The sequence below is a fragment of the Myotis daubentonii genome, chromosome 3, assembly GCF_963259705.1.
Source record: "Myotis daubentonii chromosome 3, mMyoDau2.1, whole genome shotgun sequence".
NCBI lineage: Eukaryota > Metazoa > Chordata > Mammalia > Chiroptera > Vespertilionidae > Myotis > Myotis daubentonii.
The window spans coordinates 21,249,766-21,277,336 of NC_081842.1; the positions used below are offsets into that span (position 1 = coordinate 21,249,766).

General features: G+C 41.5%; 2 protein-coding genes across 2 annotated transcripts in view; both read left to right on the forward strand.

The window, feature by feature from the left end:
• Window positions 1-27,571, forward strand: part of KCNAB1 (potassium voltage-gated channel subfamily A regulatory beta subunit 1) — a 293,179-nt gene that overhangs the window by 63,856 nt on the left and 201,752 nt on the right. The gene's annotated exons all lie outside the window — the stretch shown is intronic.
• On the forward strand, window positions 3,108-3,801 carry LOC132230039 (large ribosomal subunit protein mL42-like). Its single transcript, XM_059686871.1, has one exon. The coding sequence runs from the start codon at window positions 3,240-3,242 to the stop codon at window positions 3,666-3,668; it is 429 nt and encodes a 142-aa protein (XP_059542854.1). The 5' UTR covers window positions 3,108-3,239; the 3' UTR covers window positions 3,669-3,801.

Sequence of the window (27,571 nt, forward strand, 5' to 3'; positions counted from 1 at the left end):
AAAAGAATTAAGGATCCAATAGGATGCATAAATAGAGAGACCATGGTGCTCTATCTTTGGATACGTAGCTGTACCTGAATCCCCTAAAATCACCCTTAGCACTTGGACATTCAAGTGATTAAATTGTCTCAATGGGCCAGTTGGACTCAGTTTAATGCAGTCATGGAAAATTTAAATGTATATTTGTACTCAAAGTCAGAAAGTAGAAATGAGGGCTGTCTGAGACCATCAAACCAGGCCATATCTAAATTAAAAGTCAACGTAGACAGTTAAAGACACCCAACAACTAACGTTTAGTCTTAGGTATATTGTGCCTTATTACAGATGTATTTAGATAGAAAAAGGAATGCTATTTTTCTACATTTTCTTATCAGGATCTTCTGGCAGGTTGCATTTCTAAGATAACGGTTGTTTTATTTCTTGTGTTTGATCAGGCAGAGGAGGTAATGAACCTGGTAGGCATTGATGAACAGAAGTGATAACAAGAAAAATTTTGTTTTTTTACTCTGTGTTCTTTTGTTTCAGCCTATCTGTGATGCTGATTTAGGGCATGAGAACTGCGTTATGTGAAACTGTTATGGTTTAGGAGAATTAATGAAAACTGTAGGAGGAGGATTACTACATTAAGTTAGAACTTAATTCACTTTTTCTTAACCCTGTTTAATAAAATTGTAAACTCAAATTGGAAGTGAAACTGGACACAAAACGGGTCCAGGCCACCTGTCACTACTTGAGCCAAATTAAGCAGAGACAAGGTTGAATCATATATAAGCGTTTATTTCAATAATGCCAGCAGTATCAAGGGAGCAGCAGGCCATCCGGTAAATTCTGCTCTAGTATCCTCTACTAGCTGGCTGATTATACATGGATGAGGAAGAAAGGCTACATGCAGTGGGGAAGGCGGGCAGGATAAGGGCTGCAGGATCTGATCTGTGTGTCTGTCTCCTTTCAGGATCTTGAAGCCCTATAACAAGGTATTTAATTTTTTATGACATTAAAAACAGCTTGGTCAGCATTCTTGAGGCAAACTCCCAGGGGGGTCAGGGTCCAGCCATAGTAACCAAATCAAAGTGTGTTCTATCCTTTGTTCTCAAAATGCATTTTTTATTCTGAGTAATGGACCCATCTGGGCTCTGAGGTACCTCTTATCTTTTTTCAGCCCAGTTTTTCTCTTTGCAACACACCCTCCAGTTTCCCAGGATCCCTAAGAAAACCTCTTATGTATAGTTAGTAAAGTGAATAATCATTAAACAATGGTAGTCCTATTATTGTGTGTCCCTCCCCCTATCAGAAGGAACTTTTTCAGTTACACATAGATGCATAAGAAACCATTTGAAAATTTAGTAGCTTAAGACAACCACCATTTATTAATGAGACTATAGTTGACCAAGAGGAAAACTAGCAATCTTGATCAAATCACTCTGATTCTTGGCTGCACTCAGTTTTGCATCTGTGGTCAGTTGGCAGATTGGCTGGGGCTGGCTGGTTTAGGATGATTCTCTTCCACGTGGTTGGTTGTCCTTCAGAAAGCTAGCCTGGGTTTGTTCACATGGTAGTTACAGGGGTCTGAGATAGTGATGAAAATGTGCAAAGACTCATGAGGGCTAAGCTTGGGACTGACACACCATAACTTCTCTTGCATTCTATTGACCAAAGGAAGTCATAAAGCCAGTCCATATTCAGGGCTGACTTCAATGGCTAGGAGAAAAATGCTAATATAGTAACACTAGAGGCCTGGTGAACAAAATTCGTGCACTTGCTGTGGGGGGCCTCCTTCAGCCCGGCTTGTGCCCTCTCACAGTCTGAGAGCCCTTGGGGAATGTCCGCCTAAGCTGGCACTCAATGTCCCTCTCGCAGACTGGAGCTCTTGGAGTCCAGGACCCCTTGCTTCTTACCGCCCGCCTGCCACAGAACGGGGAGAGGCTCCCGCCACTGCCACTGTGCTCACTGGCCATGAGCCCAGCTCCCATAGGGCACTGACCACTAGGGGGCAGCTTCTACATTGAGCGTCTGCCCCCTGGTGGTCAGTGTGCATCATAGCGACCATTCTGCCATTAGGTCAATTTGCGTATTAGCCTTTTATTATATAGGCTGATTAATCTTTTCCTGTGTTATGTTCTATACCTGGTAGGTATTTTTTTCTCATACCGCTGACACACTTTTACTCATTATTCAAATTCTAGTTCAAGTACCACCTCCTCTGGGAAGCCTGCTCTTGCCCTGCCCCAGTAGAGTGGACTGCAGGGGCCTCCTTTGTGTCACCACTAACTGTATTGCTATTGTCTGTCTACAGTTCTCAGTGTCTTGAGGCCAGAAACTATTTTTCTAACCATCTTTGTATCCCCAGTTCCTAGCACAGTACTTAGCCCAGCAAATACTTTCTGGTTAGATGAGGTAATGGCCATTCCTCAGTTCTTTTATTTTGCCCACTCACATTGTCATGACCCTATCATCGTGAGGAGACTCTTTCTTCCCCCCTGTTATTTCTCTCCCTCAAACACTTTAACAAAAATTGCACTATTTGACAAGTTGTAATCAAAGGAACAATGCTGTTGGTTCCTCTGTGTTTTGCAGCTAGAGTTTTGAGCATTAGTGAAGCTTACTAATTGCAATACAGCATTTCAACTTTAATTCTTCTGTTGGGAAGGCCCCCTTCCATATCCTTTTAGTGGTGCAGTTGCAAGTGCCCAGGTCTTAGCACTTGCAAGCACAGAAATGTCTATGGTCAAATGTTCAGAACTCCCTGGCAGTTGTGCAAGACACCTCTTGAAAGTACTTTTCTTTAACTGTCAATTTCATTCCATGGGACGTTGTTACAGAGTCCTTGGGGCCAGTAATGGCATTTTACTTTTGTAACAAACCCCTCTGTTCTCAGCATTTGCCTCTTACTGCATGCTATTGCTTAAGGGCATAAGCACCATGGAATGAATACCTATAGTTAAGACTCCCTGGGCCTGAGAGGGATAAAAGAGAACACCTAATTCAATACAATCTTACTTTATAAAAGTGACAACAGAGGCCGGGAGAGGTAAAGTGACATACTCAAAGTTACACAGTGACTTTAGGGTTTAGGCTAGGATTTGTGCAGTTAGAATACTTCAGCCCGGCTGGAGGAAGATGGCGGGCTCACGGTGAGCGGACGTCAAGGGATGAAAATAGGTATGCCTAGAAGCAAATTTTAAAAGCATTTTCTCTTCAGATCTTTTTCCATACCACCTGATAAAGCATCTTGATTCACCATGGCCGTATCAGCAGTGAAATGGGCGATATCAAACAGAACTTTTTTGAAACATTTCTTTCCAATCCAAAATGGAGCTTTATACTGTGTTTGTCATAAATCCACATACTCTTCTCTTCCAGATGACTATAATTGCAAAGTAGAACTTGCTTTGACATCTGATGGCAAGACGATAGTTTGCTACCATCCTTCTGTGGATATTCCGTATGAACACACCAAGCCTATCCCTTCGCCAGATCCTTTGCATAATTATGAAGAAACACAGGATCAAATACTGAAAACCAGATTAGAAGTAAAAGATGAACACTTGGAGCAAGGACCCATGATAGAACAACTTAGCAAAATGTTCTTTACTACTAAGCACCGTTGGTATCCTTATGGACAGTATCATACACGTCGTAGGAAACTGAATCCTCCAAAAGACAGATGATATTGAGGTTTTCAGTAAAATGCTGTCCTGTTCTCATTTGCCATTTGAGGAAATGCAATCAGATATATTCACTACTATGTTATATAGTAAAATAATAATAAAATGTCTTTTCATCTAAAAAAAAAAAAAAGAATACTTCAGAGGCGTGCTGGAGTAATAAGCTGCCCAGCCAAATGGCTCTTTTCCTCTAGATAAGCCAGGCAAGTCCCTCGTGATAAGAGTTACGATCTGTGGATCAGTCACCTGTTAAATGCAGATTACCAGGCACCTTCCCAGACCTCTTGGATTCCTGGGGATTTGGGACAGAAATCTGCATTTTTAGCAAGTGCCCAGGTGATTCTGAGGTACATTGAAGTCTGAGAACAAGTAAATATGATATAATGTCAGGCAATGACTATGTGCTTTGGAGGAAAATAAATTAGAGAAAGGGATGATGGAAGGGATGCTATATGAATGAGTAAGTTAGTGGAGATTTTTTTTTTTGACCTGAGACCTAGAAAGATAAGTAGCTGGCCATGCACTGATTTATGGTAAGAGGAAATAAGTAGAGTAAATGCAGAGGACCTTCCCAGGAATGAGCTTTGCAGAAAGAAGACCTTGCTGAAAATGGTCCAATGATTTCCTATCAATCTTAGAATAAAATCCAAATTCCTGACGATGCTCTAGAAGACCTTATATGATCTGGTCCCTGCCCGTTGACAAGAATGGTTCCATGGCATCCTGTGATTGTGGGGCCAGTAAGGGTCTCTGGGCAATGTAATCTCTAGTTCAGCAGGCCTCTCTTATCTCTGACTCCATGCTCTGGGATGGGTAGAAAAAACTTTGGGGGAATCTGCTTTAGTAGGATCTCAGTAAGATGCTCTGAAAATTGACCACTGAATTTGGTAAGGTGAAGATCATTATGACTCTGATAGAAGCTGCTTGAGTGGAGCCAGGGGGAATTTTTATCGGGAATGATTGCCAACTTTTAGAGAAGTTATATTATATACTAGAGGCCTGGTTCACGACATTTGTGCACTGAAGCGGGTCCCTCAGCCCAGCCTGTACCTTCTTGCAGTCTGGGATCCCTTAGGGGATGTCCAACTGCCAGCTTAGGCCTGCAGTGGGGAGAGGGCCTAAGCCAGCAGTCGGATATTCCCTGAGGGGTCCTTAGTGCTGCTGTGGAGGTGGGAGCTGCCACCACCACTGCACTTGCCACCCATGAGCCCAGCTTTTGGCTGAGTAGTGCTCCCCCTGTGGGAGCGCAGTGACCGCCAGGGACCAGCTCCTGCATTGAGTGTCTGCCCCCTGGTGGTCAGTGCGCATCACAGTGACTGGTCGGTCTGCCATAACAGTAGCTTAGGCTTTTATTATATAGATGGAACTACCTGACAGTCAATGTGCCCCACTGAGGGGTCCTGGATTGCAAGAGGGCGCAGGCCAAGCTGAGGGAACTCACTGGTGCATGATCGGGATTGGGGAGGGACACGGGAGGTTGATCAGCTGGGGAGGGACCACAGGAAGGCTCCAGGGTATGTCTGGCCCATCCCGATCGGCCGGACCCCAGAAGCAAGCTAACCTACCAGTCGGAGTGTCTACTCCCTGGTGGTCAGTGCACATCATAGCTACTGGTCGACCAGTCGACTGTCTGCCCCCTAGTGGTCAGTGTATGTCATAGCAAGCAGTTGAGCAGCCTTAGCATATCATTAGCATATTGTGCTTTGATTGGTTGAACGGATGACTAGATGATCGGACACTTAGCATATTAGGTTTTTATCATATAGGAGGATAGTGACTTGCATGATGGCTAGAGGGATGTGGGGTCTGGGAGAATCTTTCTTAAGGTTGGAGGTTCTGTAGCATCTTTAAATGCTGTCAGGAATATCCAGTTTTGAGGGAGAGACTGACAATGTAGGGGAGAGGCAAGATCAAAACTGTTGAGAAGCAGTGGAAGGAATCCAGTGTACCAAGGAAGTCATTGGCCCTAGAATGCAACAGGGACAATTCTCCTTTTTAACAGCGAAGAAAGCAAGTTCAAAGACCTGGGAAGGGATGGCATCAGGATCCAAATCAGTTCTGTCCCATTCTATAAGTTTGCCCATGGCCAGCTTGTGTTGGAGGGTGGGAGGGAGATTTCATTGTTTTTCTTCTGCTCCTTTTTTTCTTGCTCCTCCTCCTCTTCTTTTTCTTCTCTTCCTCCTTCTTTTCCTTTTGTGTGCCATATGGTCATTTGCTCCAGATCCCATAGCTCCAACTAATAACATTTATCCTTGCAATAAGCTTTTTGTGCACCACCCTGCAACATGTAGTGCCCCTGAGTGCATGCTGGGATACTTATCATCGGTGAGAAGCCAATCTCTTTTTCACCCCTGGGTAGAGTAGCTGTCAGCCTTTCAGGAGAACTGATGGCTTTGACTATCTGGCCACAATTCTGTGTCTGCACCTGGGAAGGTACCTTCGCCATGAATGGGTGGTCTTAGGGGATAATGTCAAAAGGGAATTTCAGTCTTCTCAGCTAGATGAGACAAAATACCCTAAGGATGAGTGGGAGATAAATGTCACAGTCAGACCTCTCAACATCTGAGCCATCTTGAGGTTAATACCTTCATGCCATTTAACTAGAATGTGCCGTAGGCATGAGTATCTTGTTAGAAATTGACAAGTGATATTGTGAATGCATGAGGAAGCTCTGTTTACTTTAGTATTTTTAAAATCTGCACACTTTTTTTTTCTTGAGTCTGCTGCATTTCACATCATTCTTTGATGCATAACTAAGAAGTTGGAAGGCACTCAGAGGGGGATCTTTACAAAAAATGAAAACTCAAAATTAGATATCTAGCTCATCGAAGAGTTTGGCTAACTGATGAATAACTTAGTAGGCACCAGGTAAAAACTCAATGCTAGGAGACATGGCCAGCAAAGAGAATACTTGAGCATGTTTGCAATATCAGTTTAAAAGGCTGTGTAAGACAGAGGCTTTAGTTAATTTTTATGGTAAAATATGTTCTGAGTTCCAAACAATGGACTGAAGCCAAAGTTCTGAAATACAAATCACTTACAAGTAGGTATGCTTAACACTAGATTGCCCAAGGAAGTCATTTTGACTGCTTTTTAATTTCAATTAGAAAAACAATTATGTATATAAGGACACAATGTCTTAGAATTTTGTGACTTTTTGTACAACATATAAATGCGTTTATTAATAATTGTAGTTACCTCCCCCTCCTTCATTTCCGGTATATATATATGTGTTATACCTATATTGCCCAAAAGCAGTCATTTTGACTGCTTGGGAAATTTTAAATAATCAAATGACTCTTATTATTGAATTGAGTAAATTTCTTATATGACCAGTTCGGCTCTGTATTGAAATAATAGTTTTCATTTTTTTTCGATTACCGTCACATGATAACATACAAGTACATGATAAATTGTCGATACTTGATAAGTTGCAGTTGCTCAATAAGCTAAACTAGTACTTGTTATTCGAATCTTTATGCAGTGATACTTGTTCTAATAAGTTGTTTATTTTATTTCTTTTGCGCCCTAAATTCATGAAAGAAATGTCGAATAGAAGTGAGTTATTGGAAAAGCTAAGGAACATAAGTAAAGAGTGCTCCGATATTATTCTTTCACAATGCAGTCATTTTGACTGCTTTTGGGCAATATAGGTATATACTAAATTTCAGTCTTTCTAGTGTTAATTGCCTAGTTGTCCTTATTACTAATATTTAAGGCAATCTGAAGAAATATATTAGGGATTCTGAGTGGGATGAAGATAATAAGGTTTGGACAGATTAACACCAGAGAAATGTATGGTAAGAAGTTCTCTCTACTCGTAAGTGGGCCATGAGCTTTGAGCTTCTTAGTGACCAAAGGAAAGTGAGAAAGATGATTAATTCTAAGATTCATAGTGTCTATAAAATGCAACCTGTTTGTACATTAGAGGCTTTGAGTCACATTAGGGGTGGAACTTCTGCTCTCAAGACAGGCTGGAGCAGCCTGGGGAGAGGCACAGGACGATCCATATAGGCCCCAGTGCCACTCTGGACACTGTGCCTCCCTGTTTCTCAGCTCACATTTCTCTGCTCTGATTGGCTTCCTGGTGCTCTGTTCTCTGTCTCTTTTGGGGGCCACAGCAGCTGCCTCTTGGTTTTAATCTGTGTGGTTCTGGGCTTTCTCTTCAACACCTACACACAGCTGCCGTCTTGTTCTGACTCCCCGACGTCACAAAGCCTTTTGACCTGCTCAAAGCTGAGGCTTGTCTCTCCCTTCAAACCCAGTCTCATTCGTTAGCCTCAAGCCTCCCACTTGGGCAGGTGCACACAGGGAGCCGTCACCAGCTCTAAGATGGAGGCACCTAAAATAAACATTACTCAACCTTTTCCTTCTGGATGTATTCGAATAAATGATTCTTAATGAAAAGTGATGCATTTTCTAATGTTTTCTTTGATAATGTTTGTATGTTTGTCATGTCTGCCTCCAAACTATAAGTGACTAGATGTATGTGCTGGAAAACAATAGAGTGAAGGCTGAGCAGGGAGGTAGCAGACCCTCTAATTTGCATTTGTGATTTGCCATATCTAAGTTAAGGTGGTGATATGTTCTGCTCCACCCTTATATGTCTTAGAGCAGAAAGGAAAGAAGGAAGGAAGGAAGTTCTAAAAGTATAGCTATTGTATTGAATATTTAGGCATATATTCTAATACTAGCAGAGATATGGAAACATATTTACCCCTGGATAGAATAGTCCTCTGCATTCCCAGGACAGCTAGTGGCTTTTGCCCAGCTGACCACACTCCTGAGTCTGCTCCTAGGATGGGTGTCCTCTCCCATGAATGGGTGGTCTCAGAGGATGATGCAGTAAAGGGAATTCCCACCCACTCAGTGGGTGGATTTATATGTACAGAAAAAAATCTATTCATATGCTCTAAAATATCAATGTATAGTCAGACAGCAAGAAGCTTTTTTCTGTAGGTGTGCTCCTCAAGATTAGATATTCTATGAAATTGAAATTTAGGCTGCTAACTGTTAAATCTGTCTGCAAAGATTTAGAAAATTTGCCTAATCTAATATATTGTAGGTAAAAACCTGCTGAGTGTCTGTCAAAATCCTTGTTAGTCCAAACTGTGTTGGAGACAGAGAGCTTGTATTTTTCATGCAGCCCCTACAAAGGAAGCTGTGATTTCTGGTCTCAATTGCTCAAGGTACCCATGCCCTGGCCCACTCTGGTGACAGTGCTAGCTTCTTCATTGCTGGTGATTAGAGCCTGATTCCTGGGCTGGGATGACTGCCCCCCTCTTCTCCCCCTGCCCCCCCCCCCCCCCCCACCAGGACATGAGAAGATCTTACATTCTAGTCATGGCAGATAAGAAGGACCTGGTTTCCCCTGTGGAGGGCATCATTGAGCCATACAGCCAAGGACACTGGCCCTTGGGACATTGCCTCAGCATCCTCTATGTGGGAAACGTGTCCACACATGAAACAGTACACATGTGGATTTATCCCTTGGCAAAATGTTTCTTGTTATTCAGACCAAAACTGACTGAAAGTGGTATCTTTTCTTTTATCTCTTATCAGTATGTTTTCACCTATTTTCTCACTGACTGGGAAGTAGAGTAGTGCTAAGTACTGTGTATGGCTGATAAGCCAACACATTGTTTATTCTTTTATTATTTCAAATTCTGCCCAAATTGACAAAAGAAAGGCATGGCTAATGGATTGTCTCTGAGAGCACTCTATTTCAAACAGCTGATGGGCTTCTGTGGCAAGACAGTATTGAATGTTATGGAATATATTTTCTCTTCCTTCAAAACCTGGTGTGACGGAGGCTGTCTTCAAAGTAACTGTTCTCCAGAATTGGCACGTGGATTAGAAGGCTTCTTGGTTTACCAGGGCCTGGAAAATACCCAGGGCCCTGGTGATAAGATGGCTGTGGACGGCTGAGTGCCCAAGATGTATCACTTAAAACACTCTCCATCCTCACCCCCAAAGTACTCAGGAAAGACTCCTGTTTCAGTGTGGGAGCTTGGATGGGGATTTTTGGTAGGAGAGAATAAACAGTTTTCTACACACATTGTTTTATAAACTCTTATGTCCTTCCTACTGGGTTATCTGAACAAGAAAACTCACCCATCGGTCACTTCACTCTGAATTCTCTCAAATTCCTCTGTCTCAATTCCTAACACCCTGAAGTTAATGAGAATCAAAACTGTGCAGGGAGCAGAGCTTATCCTGTGAGGAGCAGCCAAGGCCAGGCCAAATGAACAGATTATTGAATGGCTCATATTCTCAGCACTGATGGAGCACTAATATTTAGCCCAGCTCATAGCATAATTATAACTATATACTTGGGATATTGCACACACACACAGGAGACACATAAAAGGCAGGCTGCTGCACCAGACTTGTATTTATAAAGTCTGGATGATTTCATTTTAAAGGGACAGTTTAAGATCATCAGTTGATTATTGTGCGTTTCATAATTTATCTCAGAAAACAGATACTTTCCCCAAGACATTGCACCGAAGTGGGATGCATAGCTGGTGCTCCTTGCTGGAGTGCATTGGCAAGTATGCCTTCCCACGGAGTCTTCTATGCCTTCCTATGGGATCTTCTGATGTCCACTGACCATCTCCAACATAGGTTCCATCTCAGGGCTCGCGCTGGGCTTGTTGGGAGCAGTAGAGTTGAGTGCTATTAACCAAGTAAGCCAGAAGCCAGAAGCAATACAGACCGCAAAAGATGGCCTCTTTGAAGAAGTTCAGGTTTTAGTGGCTTCCAAACCAGAAGACTTTGGTGGTTGCCATTCAAGAGCCACACACCTACCCTTCTCTCACCAAGGGAATCTTGATTTGGTTCCCTTTTCTCCAAGCAGCCAATGTTTAAGAGACATTAAACATTGTCTTAAACATTAATGTTTAAGAGACATTAGCTTCTTCCCTGTACCTAACGGTGAACCTTGATTTGTCTAAGCCATGTTCTCAATATGAGGACCCACAGCATCAACCCAGAGACTTGTTAGAAACGCGAATTCTTAGGCCCCACTGCAGACCTGCTGAATCAAGGATGCTGGGAGAGAGGACCTCAGTCTGTTTTAACAAGCCTTCTAGGTGAGGACCACGGTGTAAACCAACCTTGGAGGCTCATGCCCTTGGCCTGGTGACAGTAAAGGGGTGGGTGTGTGATCCACACCCAGTGAAAGAGATGTGAGGGGAAACTGAGGCTTCTTAAGGAGATGGGAAAGGCAGATACATTCCCCTTCTTCTCTGCCTCTATGTGCAGCCAGTAAATTTATGATTTTATGTAATAGGTGTTTATAAAGAGGTTTGACAACTGTAATTTCTTTGAAAAACATAACAAGCAAGGTGGAGCTAAATGTAATTTATGTGAAAAATTTATTTGGTATATTCTGGCCATGAGACCTTATTCTGCTGCCTCCCCAGCAGGACCACACCTCAGCCAGCCCAGAGCTGGACACAGTGATGTCACCTCAGGGTCAGGCGGTCAGGCACTGGCGGGGGGCGGGGGGGGGGTGGGGTTGGCAGCATTTTCCTAGGGTGGCAGAGGATGGCTGTTTGGATGTCACTGGGTCTCCAGACTTGTCTTTGCAGCTGCTCAGTGGCCGCTGCTCAGGCCAAGAGCAGTGTTTGCACCGCTCAACCACCTCTCATCAAGGACTGTTTGCAGTTCTTCCCAGGCTTACATGATGTCTCAGTGTGAACTCCTCACAAGGCCGTCTCAATATTTGATATTTAATTACAAAGGCTCACCGCTGCAATGCGATTCATTGTGCTCTATTTTCCTAACTGAGCCCTAAAGCAGATGAAGTATTAGCTGCTAAGGGCTGGGCTGGGGACTTTGGCTTCCTTTTCATGTCAGTTAGAGAGAGTGAACTTCACAACCATAGATGTGATTTCCCACAACCTCCTTGCCATCCTCCAGTCTTCTTCAACATCAAAATCCAAAAGCATTTGCTGCTTGGGCCTTTGTTAGGTAATGAACGCTATAAAGGGAACAGAATGATTTTTTTTCTTTTCATTTTTAAGACCAATTGCCCCATAGAAAGGAAAACTGCAGTGAGTTACAATGGCAGAACTGGAGATTAATGAGCAGGCTCCTCTCTTCTCCTCCCCGCTCCCCAGTTGACTGTGTGGGAGACACACCAGCCCCTCTCTGTAGTCACTGGTTTATGGAACATTCAGCCAATTAGTGGGAGGGCTTTTTAGCAACGCAGCCTACCTGTCCCAGCATGACTATTTATAGGCTACTTTGTTCCAACAAACCACTTTCATTCCAAGCTCCTTCGTCCGGCAGGTATTGAACTATTTCCATCATCCACGAGGGTGCTGTGAGCCAGATCTTGCTTACAGTTTGAAACCATTAATATCATTTAGTTGAAGTGATTTAATGTGGAACATTAGGGATGACTGCACTACAGATTTTACTGTCACAAAAACAAATTGGGCACAGACATGAGGCAGTAAGATAGAGCTGCTATAGACTTTGATGCTCAAAATTAAACCACGAAGAATATATGTAACATACATCCCAACGAGACATGCCGCTCATGAGTTTCTATTGCATCCTGAATAAGGTTAAGTAGGCTGATATTTAAATTCTTCATGATAGGACTCAACACCTTTTTTCTGCTCCATCTCCTTCTAACATCCTCTTTCACAACCTCATCCAACTATACCACTTACCTCCTCTGGTCTACATTTGCCCAGCACTTCATGCATCCATGTCTCTGTTCATACCTGACCCTGACTTGAGGTGTCTTTGTCTATTTGTCTAACAATGGGCTCCTGTGACCTAAAACAAAACCCTGTTCATTTTTTAAAGCCCAAAGCAAACATCACCTCCTCTATGCAGCCTTCTGTGATTGTCACAGAGTCCAAATGAATGTCTGCTTGGCGCTCCTCACCACCCCAAAATTATCTGAGCAGCTTCTCCTCCTCCTCCTCCTCCTCCTCCTCCTCCTCCTCCTCCTTCTCTTCTTCTTCTCCTCCTTCTTCTTTGATTTATTATTTATTAATTTTAATTTTTAAATTACAGTTGACATTCAATATTATATTAGTTTCAGGTGTACAGCATAGTAATTAGACATTTACACAATTTACGAAGTGACCCCCACCCCATAAGTCTAGTCCCCACCTGGCGCCATACATAGTTATTACAATATAATTGACTGTATTCCCTGTGCTGTACTTTACATCTCTGTGACAGTTTGGTAACTGCCAGTCTGTACTCCTGAATCCCTTCACCTTTTTCACCCAGACCCCCAACACCCTTTCCATCTGGCAACCATCAGTTTGTTCTCTGTATCTATGGGTTTGTGTCTGTTCTGCTTGTTCGTTTACCTTGGTTTTCAGATTCCACATCTAAGTGAAATCATATGGCATTTGTCCTTCTCTGTCTGACTTAGCGTCTTTAGCCTGTACTTCATTCTGTTCTGTATTGTAATTAGCCATTTTTATGTCTATCTCTCTTATTAGACTTTAAGGTGATTAAGAAAAGATGGTCTTGTTTTTCTTGAAATGTCCCTTCTCAGCACCTAGAACAGTGCCCACTGAAGAATGGAAGAGCAATGTGATTTCTTTGCAATATTAGCTTCTCCCTAGAAAAAGGCAGGGGGGAAAAACCAGCCTTAGTTAGACTGCTGAGTTTGAATAATTTTAGTAAATTTGTTTGTGTCTTAGGCTTTAGTGGATTAATTTTAAACTAAAAACTGAAAAACATTATGTTTCCAGTACCAAATCATCTTCCTCTTTTAATCTTAAATGCAAAGCAGTGCCCCCCAAAACCACCTTTCTTCTCTATAATATTTTTCACTTCCTGCATTTCAAACATAATACTTCTTCACAGTTTGATTAAAATTAGGCATTTTACTAAAAGATTGAAAGTATTTGATTCCATTGTCTCTTTGGAAATGCCTGAAGGATGTGGCTCAGCATGTATGGCTAGTGCTGCTTTAAACGGATCACTCCAGATCGTCTCTACAGGTCACTGCACATTTCATAAAGACAGCAGCTTCTCATTTCATGAGACCCTCAGGCAGGGCAAACCAGTCCCACCAATATGAGTGGATGCTTACTGTCTGGGTGGGTGGCATCTTCTGTTTTCAATGTCCCAAAAGCAGCACTGGATCAGCCTGTTACAGCAAAGGCTTATCAGCAGGCAATGTTGTACTGAGCTATTCCTGACTATTTGAAGAAAAACGTAGCTTTGGTAATCCCCTCCCAATGTATGTTGAAGAGTTTCCATTTACCTGTCCAGACCCATGCCCTACACCTTCCTATTCTGATTTGTACCCCATGTGACTGCTGCATGCTCCTGTGATTTTTGGCTTCTAGTTGGGTTAAGCCAGTTGGCAGGACATAGAAGAGTAATTGGGATATTTATTTCTTGAACTCTTTCCCTCTGGGCTGGCTCTATCCCTGCATTAAGAGTCACAGTTTTTATCAGATGGTCCTCACCACTCAGCCCCATCGACCTTCAAATTGTCCTGCAGGCCTAAGGCTGGTCATAGATCCAGCTATTACCAGGCCTGAGGCTCTGTGGCCTCAGGGACAGTCCCTTATCAGTGGTCTCTGTATCACTCTTCTCAGATGGCCCATGAGTATACCATCCTTTTCCTGCCATGGCCTTACTGAACTACCATATCATATCAGACAAATCTCAGGTGTCCTAGATTTGGTTTTGTTGTTAAATCTCCTTCCCTTTGTGAAAAACTGGTGAACAAGTCCTTAGTGGGACAGGTGTTGGGTAGTGGGTGAGAGAAGAAAAATGAATGAAGTTGTCTCCTTGGCAACTTCCTTTATTAATATTTGTGGGAAACATCTCAACACTAATAAAAATCTAAACAAACAAAAGAGAATTAAAAAGGAAAAGGGAATTGTAAAAACTTAAACTTGGAAATGACCTTGGAAATTGGGAAAGGATCTGGTCCATGCCTAGACATGGTCCGTGCTGAGGACAGCTTCTACGTCTACAACATCCTTACCTAAAAAGAAAATTTTTAAAATCTAGTCTCTTTCTCTTCTACATTGTAAGGACATGAATACCATCATGGGGGCCCCACCCTCAGGACCTCATCTAAACCTAATTACCTCCCAAAGGCCCTGCCTCCAAATACCATCACATTGGCGGTTAGTGCTTCAACATACGAATTTGGGGGAGACAAAAATATTCAGTCCACAACAGTGCCTGACATAAGATAGCCTCTTAGGGTGGGCAGTATGAGATCCAGAGTTTACTTGTGTGTATCACATGAATGGTGAGTGGGTGGTTGGTCAGGCTCTTTCTCTTGGGGATTTAAATAGGAAGTTTGAAATTAGGCAATCTCTTGTCCAAGAAGCCATGGAAGCAGAGACCAAGTAGCTGAGTCACAGTGACACGGTGAATAAAACACCAGAGTAGGAAAGAGCAGACACCACCTGCTGAGGGAGGCCAGGAGAAGATGGGAACACTAGAGAATATGGACTCCTAATGACCTTGCAGTTCACTCTCAAGCAGGTCCTTCCCTAGGCTTACCTAGCTAATAGTTAAAAAAAGTAAAAACTTCCTCTTTCTAATAAAAGTCCCAGGATTTAGTATTATTGAATTGAATGGAGTTATATGACCATTATGAGTCAATCACTGTGACCCACACCAGGAGCTTGAGAGTAGGGGTCTGTCCCACTTGAAACGTAGGATGCTCTTATTAGAAGAAGGGAGGTGAGATGTTGGATATGCAAAAGAACAAACCCATTTCAGTTTCTTAGCACCTGAAAGAGTCCATCAAACACAACTACCATCCAGACAAGTAAACCCTCTCTTTCTCTACCATGTACTGCATCTGGTCCTTTTGGCCACAATTGGAGGATTCCAGCAGCAGCAAGCTTACCAGTTCTCCAGCAGTGTGCAGAACAGCCCCCATTGTCAGCAGGTCCTGCTGCCAGCTCCCCTTGGTCCTGTTACTATCCCCTGTAGCAACACTCCCAAATGTCCTCCCTCCTCCACATGACTGCCTTTTGAATTTCAGAAGACAGTTAACAATTAAGAATGATTATGGGGACATTAAAATCAGGCAGTCATTTGCTGGAAGGAACATATTTTCTCATCTACATTACATCTACATGTAACATTAAATAACTCATTTCTAATCAATTAAAAGGTAAAGCCCCAAGCCAAAAATGTTAGGTGTCCAAAAATTCTCTCTCTTCTTCCCCCACATGAAAGCTTTTATAATCAACAGCCATATTGTTATAAGTACTGTGCAATGCTGTTGAGTGAGTGAGCACTGAGCCTAAATAATGATATTAGCTATGGAATGGCTACCCCTGCCCCCCCTCCTCCCCCCCGCCTCAGATGTGGAACATAACAGCGGTTTGTACAGAAAATGCAATCTTACTAGCAGGGAAATGGGATGACTCTGCTTCCAATTGGCTTTTGTTTAATGAGACCTCCATTTAAAATGTCACTTAAGGAGTTATAAATGGGTGAATTGATCTGTAAATGAACCTAGAAACAACTGGGGTTCAAGCCAAAGGAAGCTCTTGGGACCTAGAGACTCAGTGAGCTCACTGCAGCAGCAAACCCTGGGAGGGCCTCCTGCATCTAGGGGTTGTGCCTGAGGCTCAAAGTGAGATCAGTGACAAGAAGAAAACTCCCCAGTCATAATCTTTGTGCACCTTGTCCATCTGCTCAAGCCCGCTTAAGAAGACCTGAGTCATCCTCTGATAGAGGCAAGGAGACATTATAATCTGATAAAGTGAGGCCTCTTAAACCTAGAATTGGCTATTGGGGGACATGGAAGGTTCATCCTGGAAAATCGACCTGGGAGGTCTGAGGTCAAAAGTGACAGCATAAGACCCTCAGATCGCTGGGAGTCTTCCACATCCTGCAAATGTCCATCCACGATCAGAAAAGGAGTTTTTATTGACTGTCCTTATCTGGTTCTAAACCCTCTAGTTCTGCTAAGGGCACGAAGAAGCCTATAACTTGCTGTTGAAGGTAACTCATTCATTTTCCAAACAGGAGCTTTGGGTAAACATTTAGCTAATTCAAAGTTCCAACTCCCCATCAGAGCTGATCTTTAGGCCATTCTCCAGGTTTTGTTGCTCTCTGAATTGGCCCTTGCCCACCTGGTGCCTGTGTGTCCCAAAGTTGTCTCCCCTAGTCCTTGGGGGCATTCTGCTGCACCCAGTATCTTTGATTGCAAACCTTGCACTGCCTTGTATCCAGCTCTGCTCTCTGTGACTCCGGTGTTCCCTGGAAGCCTTGGCAGTCATTGGCTGCTTTGTCGCCTCATTCCACAATGTGGGTGACTCCATGGACATCTAAATAAAACAAATAGGAGGTAGGGTGAAGAGTGAATGCAGAATAATGGGGAAAAATTACAATTATTAAAGATATCTCCGAAATTTCAGCATAGTGATTATATTTCTATATAGCAGATTTCCACCCACTTCTGTCATTATCCAAGCGTTTGGTAGAAATTAATTTATTCAGTCAACAGTAATTAATAAAGCACCCTCTGCATGTGATAGAATGAGACATATCCGTTTCTTCTAAGGAGCTCAGCTGGCATTAATTTGGCTGACCCTGGACTTACATAGGTTCTCTTCTGTTTAGTAGAGGGCAGTTCTAGGGAGCGCCAACCAGGCTTAGGTTGATAGAGTTCATAGTCGTTATTACCAAAAATTCCTTTACTATTTCATGTTTAATTGTTGCTACTCTTAGAGAGCCAGACCATTTCTGGCTTGCCTCCCCAGCAGGAATCCATATCAAATCTATGGAGAAACAAATAACAGTGATTTGATTTGCCAAATTCTTCTTTATATCAGTCAGTAAAGCTAAATGGTCACATCCTGGATAATATGCACTCGATACGTGTTTGTTAGAAAGCGAGCTGAGTAGGCTCAGTGACATTTATCCCACAGTACTGGGCGCCGTGAGATAAAAGCAGGAACATCATTGGTCTTCCCTCCATGATAAGTACACGTACAGGCTCCTCATTGCTTTAAGCATCACTTCTATTTTGCTGAGTACCATTTTTTTGTTTCATAATACAAAAATAATATGTATTCACAGCAGAAAATCATATACTATCAAAATAAAGGAAATAAAAATTACCCAGGGTTCCACCATCCACAGGAAACTACAGATAATATTTGGGCATATTAAATATACCCAATGTATTTGCTATATTCCTTTGTGTCTCTGCAGAGAGAGATAACTTTTGCTTCTGTCAAAACAGGCTCATACTATACATGTTATTTTGTGAACTGTTTGTTCAGCTCACAATGCAATGTGGGCTGAAACCATCAAAGATGATTTCCCCATCATCTTTCTACTATAGCTGGCAGTTAAAAGTATCATTTTTCCATCAGCAGGTTTTACCTAATGGCCAGCTGATTCTAGCAGTCTCCAACTGTCTTCCTGCATTGAACCTCTTACATCTCCAGGCCCTCCTATTGGCTTCCAAATGGATCTTCCGAAGATACTGCTTACACTGCTCACTCCAGACCAGAATCCTTGATGAACTTTCTTCCTTCAAACGCCCCCTCTCCCACCCACCTCATCCAACTGGCCAAAGGAGGGGAGCCTTTACCTAGACTTTTATTCCAGGCTGCACACAACAGATTCCAGTTGATTTCTGTATATTTGTTTTGCATCATTTGTTAGCTACACTCTCTTTCAAATAAGGTTCCATCTAAAGTGTTTTGCTCATTATTTCCCAATAGGCCTCTCAACCTCCCTGTCTTGTCTAAAGCTGCTTCCTTTGCTGGTGTCTCCTCCTTCCCCTGTTCTCTTTCCTTGCCCGGGTTCTTCTCTCTGTCCCTAATGCTCAGAACTTTTCTGATGCCACCATAGTTTCTCCACCTGCCCCAACCCCCCAGTGAGCTCTCCCTCTTTCTCTATATTGTGTATCAGATATACCACTTGTCCTGACATTTAGAGTAGGCAGCTAGTTATCAGTGGAGGTCTGCACCATTTCCAGCCAGGAAGAAAACCCTTTTAGAAGGGGCTGAGTTTTCTATCTCTTTGCCTCATTAGGGTATAGAACTTGTCAACTCAACAATGAAAAATGCAGATTGATGTGGTGATCAATGAATGGTGAAAACAAATAATTGAGTTAAGAATATATAATATACAAAGATGAAAAGACAAATAAACAAATGCAAAATGATAGGATGTGGCAACTGATTCATACTTTGAAAAGTATTCAATTGCATAAGACAACAACAGCAACATCAACAACAACCACTAAATTATGCACAGAAAATAAAAAATATGAAAACCAAGAAGATATTGACAACAATGTTAAACATTAAAAGTCTGGATCAGTGAATACTTGACATATTTTTTTGGGTCTTGCTTCCATGTATCCTGTTTCTTATTAGATAAATTTGTGATAAGTTTATAATAAGAAAAATAACTTTGAAAAAGTATTTTATTTTATTTTACTTCTAAGAGTAATACATGTGCATTATAAAAAAAACTTTAGACAATACAGTACTTCACAGGGCATAAGGTGAGAGTTTGATCCTTATATCTTCCAAATGAGTTTTGCTTTAAAGGAGATGAAAGCCTGAGGGGTCTCCTACATTAACTTTCTGTGATGTGCCAAAGGAAAGGAATTAAGTGAGAAGAAATCTCATAGGACTTCAGATATGCTCTTTTTATAACACCTTTCCTTTGAAAATGAATGGAATAAAGAGAGAATACATCTTTTAGAAAAATGTTAGATATTATGAGGTAAAGTGACGTGTAATACAGTTTCTCTTACTCTAAGATGTCCAATAAATTTGAACTCAAATAAGTAAATATTAATCCATTAAAATAGTTTTGGAAAGATCTTTAGTTGCTTTATTTTTCTCAACCTGATCAGGCAAGGGTGACTTTATGCGGGAAGCAATTCCAGAGTCTGATTCATTTCTCAGTTTTTCAAGGGTGAAGATGAAGGCTTATGAAACTCCACCTGTAGATTACTTAGTTGAGATCCCAATTAATTTAGATGCTCAACAAAGGCAGATTTTTTCTGCCTCCTTTCCCTCAGTAATGATATAATGTTATAGAAGACTTTGACACAGTGCCCAGTAGATAGTGGGTGCTCAAAAATCTTTCTTTCCTTCCTTCCCTCCTTCCCTTTCTTCCTTCCCTTCTATCACAATATTTTAGTTGGCATGAAATAAGAGCTTATAATATACTATCTTAGAAATCATCTTAGTTCATCAATCCCTTGAAGCACATATTTTTTCCTTTGCTGAAATTGTGACATAATTCCTAGTTGCTGCTGGCTCATGCATCACAACTTTCAGAGGGGGTGTCAACAGCTTGGAAAACATCCCAGAGACATTAGTAGAGCTTGCTTTTTTTTTTTTTTTTTTTTTTTTTTTTCCAAAGCTGCAATACCAACACAAAAAAATGATGGTGTGGACATTGATGACTCTTAGTAAAATATCCAGAAGCTTCAACTTCTAAATGGGAACACACTTGGGGAATACTTTAGCCAATTTATTCCCCTTATATTTTCTTTTTTAAATATGTACAAGAGTGAAAATTGGGACTGAAAAGTCTACCTAAGTCTAAAAAGACTCAATAATTTTTAAATACAAAGTTTAAGGTAGAAAAAAGGATTGTGTCATAATTAATTGGCCACAATTTTTTATTTTGGTGGTATACAAAATATTGATATGTCTTATGGAATCTTAATTGGATGAAATATAATATTTCTAATTATCTTGGAAAACAAATTCTCTGTGATATTAGTTATTTAGAAAAATCTTTTGTCTGAAGACATGGCAAATGTTTCCGACCAGCTTTTTCCATTAGAAGCAGCAGCAGAAATTATATTAATGGCTAATAATTTAGGTAGAACTAATAACATTTATAAAAAATACACAGCCCACATGTCCCTGTTTTCTCCCAGCGTTATAACCAGGTTCCTGACACGTTTATGAGAAATTACCAACCATGAAGAGGCCTGAACAAAATAATGAATTGTGAATTTCCTACTTTCCACACTATAGCACTATGAAACTTTCCCTTGAAACTATAAAACGATGCACAATATTGGAGATCTTGCTGATACATCTGATTTGTCAGAAGTTTTAAATTAAGGACGTATTTATCAGTGGCTGTGGATATATTTCCACTGTTAATTGAAAAGCTTAACTATCCTTTAATTATGTTTTGGTTTTTGAACATATGACTGATACTGTTAGTATCCTTATATTGGCTTGATCTCAGAGTATCCAGGTAAGGATTCTCTGGTGACACTTTTCTTCCAGGGAAGCAGAAGAGTAGAGATCTGGAAGTTTCTTTCATTCAGTAGAGCCTTGAGTATTTCCAATTTGGCCTCTCAATTTTACTTTCTCTGTTATTCCAAACCTATGTTCATGCAAATCTAAACCCATGCTAATTTTCATAACTGATCCAATTTGTCAGAGTATAATCAATTGTTCTCCAAACCTACATGTTAAGAATTTCTGATAAATAGCAAGCTCCCGCCCTCATAATTCCTCTTCTAATAGCAAATAATAGGCACACAAACTGGCTTGCCATCTGTACACTTGCATGTTTAAAATTCTTTGGATATTAGCAGATCTTTTCTGTGTTGAATGAATCCAATTTTCCCTGGCTGCATAATTGAATGTTTCCTGGCCCTGGCTGGCTGTGGCTTCCAATGGAAATAAACCATAAATTCTAAATAGACTCAGCAAAAAGCATTTGACTTTACTTGTAAGAAACTGAATCAATAAAAAATTTTCCAGGTAATAGGAAAACATTTTTTTTCTTGAGTAATGGGAATAAAGTGTTATGAACTATTTAAAAGGTTGATAAAATGCATACTCAAAAAGCTACCAAGAATGAATGATTTAATTGTTCTGAAATTTTTAGACTTTTAATATTGAATTTTTCCCCCTCACTCATAATAAGAATATGATTTTTCTTAAATGATACTAATTAAATGACACTATTTAAAGCCCTTCTCATGAGGAAATTCTTGCAGTGAGGAGCAGCATGTGCAGTGTTAAGAAGGCAGGCTACCCCCAGGGAAATCCCAGATTTGCAGCTTCCTGACTGTGTCACCTTGGACAACTTATTTACTTCTCTGTGTTACATGTTTTCTAAACTATAGAATGGTGTTGCTAACATAGCACCTCCCCATGGGGTTTTATGAAGAGTAAATGAGTTAATACATGTGAAGTGTTCTTAAGAGTTCCCAGGCTATAGGAAGTGCTGTGTAAGGGTTACTGTTATTAGTAATTGCTGAAGTCTCCTGGTGTGCTTGTTTGAGAGATTAAAGAGTTCCCAATAGCCCCATGTTTAATAAATTGAGTTGGATACTTAACAGTTATTAAGTGCCTTCTATGAGTCAAGCACTATTTCATGCAATTCCCACTATTATCTAGAGAGGTATGTTCTTTTTTTAAAAAAATTTTTATTATCTTTATTGATTAAGGTATTACATCCTGGTATGTGTCTTTATCCCTCCACTGCCCACCCCCCCAACCCCCCGCTCATGCCCTCACCTCCCTGGTATTGGTGTTCATTGGTTATGCTTATATGCACGCATATAAGTCATTTGGTTGATCTCTCTCCCTTAACCCCACCCTCCCCTACCTTCCTTCTGAGGTTTGACAGTCTGATCAATGCTTCTCTGTCTCTGGATCTGTTTTTGTTCATAAGTTTATGTTGTTCATTATATTCCACAAATGAGTGAGATCATGTGATATTTATCTTTCTCTGGCTGACTTATTTTGTTTAGCATAATGCTCTCCAGGTCCATCCATGCTGTTGTAAATGGTAGGAGTTCCTTCCTTTTTACAGCAGTGTAGTATTCCATTGCATAGAGGTATCACAGGTTTTTAATCCACTCATCTGCTGATGGGCACTTAGGCTGTTTCCAAATCTTAGTTACTGTAAATTGTGCTGCTATGAACATAGGAGTGCATATATCCTTTCTGATTGGTGTTTCTCATTTCTTGGAATATATTCCTAGAAGTGGGATCACTGGGTCAAATGGGAATTCCATTTTTAGTTTTTTGAGGAAACTCCATACTGTTCTCCACAGTGGCTGCACCAGTCTGCATTCCCACCAGCAGTGCACGAGTGTTCCTTTTTCTCCACATCCTCTCCAGCACTTGTTGTTTGTTGATTTGTTGATGATAGCCAGTCTGACAGGTGTGAGATGGTACCTCATTGTTGTTTTGATTTGCATCTCTCAGATGATTAGTGACTTTGAGCATGTTCTCATATGTCTCTTGGCTTTCTGAATGTCCTCTTTTGAACGGTGTCTATTTAGGTCCTTTGCCCATTTTTTGATTGGATTGTTTATCTTCCTTTTGTTAAGTTGTATGAGTTCCCTATAAATTTTGGAGATTAGGCCCTTATCAGATATAACATTGGCAAATATGTTCTCCCATGCAGTAGGCTGTCTTGTTTTGTTGATGGTTTCTTTTGCTGTGCAGAAGCTTTTTGATTTGATATAGTCCAATTTGTTCATTTTCTCTTTAGTTTCCATTGCCCTAGGACAGTGATGGCGAACCTATGACACGCGTGTCAGAGGTGACACGCGAACTCATTTTTTTGGTTTGTTTTTCTTTGTTAAATGGCATTTAAATATATAAAATAAATATCAAAAATATGTCTTTTTTTACTATGGTTGCAAATATTAAAAAATTTCTATATGTGACACGGCACCAGAGTTAAGTTAGGATTTTTCAAAATGCTGACACGCCGAGCTCAAAAGGTTCGCCATCACTGCCCTAGGAGCCGTATCAGTGAAGATATTGCTTCGGCATACGTCTGAGATTTTGGTGCCTCTGTATTCATCTAGTGAACTTACAGAAAGAGAGATTAAAAAAACAATCCCATTTACCATCACACCAAAAAAATTAAGATGCCTAGGAATAAATTTAACTAAGGAGGTAAAAGACCTGTATTCAGAAAACTACAGGAAACTGAAAAAAGAGATAGATGAAGACATAAACAGATGGAAGAACATAAGGTGTTCATGGATTGGTAGAATCAACATCATTAAAGTGCCCATACTACCCAAAGCAATCTATAGATTCAATGCACTCACCATTAAAATACCAATGGCATATTTCAGACCTAGAGAGAACTCTCCAAAAATTCATCTGGAATAAAAAAAGACCCCAAATAGCTGCAGCAATCCTGAGAAAGAAGAACAAAGTAGGTGGGATCTCAATACCAGATATCAAGTTGTATTACAAAGCCACTGTTCTCAAAACTGCCCGGTACTGGCACAATAACAGACATATAGACCAATGGAATAGAATAAAGAACCCAGAAATCAACCCAAGCCACTATGCTCAGTTAATATTTGAAAAAGGAGGCAAGAACATTCAATGGAGTCAAGACAGTCTCTTCAATAAATGGCGCTGGGAAAATTGGAGAGATACTTGCAAAAAAATGAAACTAGACCACCAACTTACACCATACACAAAAATAAACTCAAAATGGATAAAAGACTTAAATGTAAGACAGGAAACCATAAAAATACTAGAGGAATCCGCAGGCAGCAGAGAGGTATGTTCTTGCACCATTTTTCCTCAGAGGATGCTGAGGTGCAGGGAGGTTGAGAATACTGCTCAGTGGCTCACGGGAGGGAAGGGAAGAACAGAGTTGGGATTCACATCAGCACCAACTGAACCCACACCCCAGAGCCCTTCCATGTTACCATGAAGACTCCATGATGAGAAGGAGAAGACTGGGTGCAAGTTAAGTAGGCTGTGGTCTGTTCCTTACCAGCTCTGTCACCATGACCCAATGATGACCCTTTGGCATTATTTCCAAAGAATTCCAAATGTCAGGTAATAAATAGAGACCAGCTCAGACCACGATGTGCCGGAAGCCGGTCTATCCTTGCTGCTTGACACAGTCGCTGCAGGATAGAAACATCTGCATAGCATATGTTTCAAGGGACCTGGCGTATATAGCATACTGTTCTTAATATGTTTGCTCCCCTTAGCGCTGTGTGTTTTAACCAAGGTCACCTCTCTGAGAAAGGTTGTTTCCCCAGGTAGGGATTTTTCCCTGAAGTTAGGGAGGGGATGAAACTCCTTAACTAAGTGCCAGGCGGGTAGTTAATCACTTTAACTACAAACAATCATGCTTAAGCTACATAATCTTTACTCCCTGGAATGGAGATAAGAAACGCCCTAACCTTTGTAATAGAAATTGACAGGATTAAAATCAACTGGTATAAATACGGATGTAACAAGACAATAAACAGCAGAACCTCTCTGGAGATCCAGACCAGAACTTGGCTGGAGATCCTGGCTGGAGATCCTGGCTAGGCTGCTGATCAACTGAACACTGTCTCCATGTCCTTCCTTCTTCGCCGACTCCGTCTATGCCTTTGGGAACCCCTGGACCTGCTGGGGTTGGACCCCAGCAACGATGGAATTGCAGAGTTAGTGGTAATGAGGCTTTATGTAATCCTGTACTCCACATCTCTCTGAAAAAGCACTTTATGGGATCTGTAGAACAAGAGAGGGTCTTGGAAATAAAAATTTCCAAGTGATAGAGAAGGGGCAGAGAGAACTATAACAACACCCGAGGTCACAGAAAAAGTGGCATCTCTGGGTTGGGAACCCAGGCCTTCGGCTGCTGTTGCAGGCCTCTCTCCCTCTGTATGTGTCTTTGTCCTAATATCCTCTTCTTATATGGATGCCAGTAATGTAGGATTAGGGCCCACCCTAATGACCTCAGTTTACCTAAATTACATTTTTAAAGATCCAATCTTCAATACAGTCACATTCTGAGATACTTACTGGGGGTCAGGACTTCAACATATGGATTGGGGAGGACCCATAACAATATATCTGTTTCTATCTATATATCTATATCTATGTCTATATCCATGTCTGTATCTATGTGTATATACAAATCATCATTTGTGGGGCTTATTTGAACCTGAAATAGTAATAGTGAGAACTCCTCCAAATCCTCTTGTGTGACAGTGAAAGCATACATATTCCAAATCCAATTTCCCCAGCTTAATTAGCATGTGGCCCATTAGCACAAACCTATTAGGAATGAGCATTCTCACAGTCAACTATTTTCTAATTTCCGGGCTCCTGAGACCTACTGCTCCATTAATGTTGGAAGGGTGAGCACAGCTGGGGTAAGTCACCATGCTGCTGGCTGGCTGTCAGAAAGCCCATGTGGAATCAGATCTGAAAAGGTGCACTGTGGGCAGCAAGAAAGGGGCTTGTGCTGCGAGCATTCCTCGGGCCTCCGTTACTGGACTCTCTTTGAGACACATACTAGAGGCTGGAACGAACACCTGTCTGTACTCAAGAGGTGCAGACATGAATGTGGGACAGTTACTCCTTTTAAGTGTTCAGGCTGTGTGAAACTAGAAAGGGCAGACATTTCTTTCTTCCTTTCTTTTTTTTTAAGAAATCATGTTTATCCAAGAATTTGGCATATTCCCACACTCTTCCTTCCTCCCCCCCACCCCCCTTATCTCTCTTGCTCAATTATTTATTGAGTGAGGGCCTGCTGTGCATGAGGCACTCTGCTACGTCCTGTGGGAGATAAAGAGATGACTCAGTGGGGATCTGCCATACATGTTTTAATTCTGATAACCTGTTCCCTGTTCTGCTTTTGGTTATGTGTGCCAGCCTTGCTCTGCTAATTCTTGGCAAACCTAAAAGCCACTTAGGTGAACAGCATCAAAGCTTCTGAACCCTTGACATTCCCCTCCTCCCTGTAGAATTGACAGCACCTCCTGTCCCCCAGCCACTGGCTCCTGACCCCTCTGGCCCTGTGATGATCACTGCGCTCATCTTGTCTCCCAGGCTGCTTTATTTTGTCCTTTTAATGAGCTGTTCCTTCTGATTCTTCCCACTTCTTCCTCCTCTCACTGTGACTCTTTTCGTGATCCACACTGATCATTTCCAATGAGCCAGCTTAGTGTGAAAGAAGAAAGGATCTAGTGATCTGCTTCATCTTTGCCCACTGTTACTTATTCTAGGGAACAAAGATACTGCTTGAAGAACTCCTTCCTTAGAGTTGAGGGTAAAAACCAGGCCTCCTAGGTTCATTTGTTCCTTGCTAAAGCCCTCACCCCATCCTAAAGTTACTTCCCAGCCACTGAACATGGGGCAGTATGTTAATTTTTTTTTCAAGTAAGAGTGAGAAGGGCATGGAGGGTAAAGAATGAGATTAAACCTTATGTGCAGGTTATAAAATGTTAAAATTCATACCTAAAATAGAATTCAAAGCAGGCACAGGTTCTACTTGAAAATTTAATTCTTACAACTTAATTTGGCTGGGAAGAACTTGATGTTTTTTTATCATATAGACACCACCGCCAGAGTGTGTGTTCTCTCTACGCTGCCAACCCCTGGGAGACAGCCTCCCTCCTCCCCTGCTAATCAAATTCATGCCCCCCGAAAAGTCCTACCCCTCTCTGAGGGCTGCCTGGGCAGCCATGAACTCCCTGAGGTCCAGCCTCTGTAAGTCATCTTTGCACCTCAGTTACAAAGTCAGATACTTAGTAGGTTCTCAATAGAAGTGTGGGAAATCAAGAAATGAGACTTTCTCCCCTGCTAAACCCCAGGGTGTTTAGTGTCTGCACAACTCATTCAAAACTAACGTGCCTCCCACATTGTTAATGAGCCCCTTTGAGAGGTCAAGGGGGGGAAAGGGAGACATATGTAATACTTTAAAGAATAAAGAATTTAAATAAGTAAAAAAAAAGATGGAATGCTTTGTCCTTTCCACCCAGATTGCGGGTTCCTTGGGGAGAAGGGCAGTGTTCATTTTCCTCTCCGTATTCCTCTTCACTGCCCAGTGCAGGGATGGCTCACAAATATTGTTGATTTGAACCCTGTTCCTTGTTGCTTGACAGCAGTGTCTGTTGGGAACCATGCTTAGAAAACCGATTTTGAAGA

Bases quoted from the DNA above. Each gene is read 5' to 3' on its own strand.
- LOC132230039 (XM_059686871.1), top strand. From the start codon at position 3,240: ATGGCCGTATCAGCAGTGAAATGGGCGATATCAAACAGAACTTTTTTG.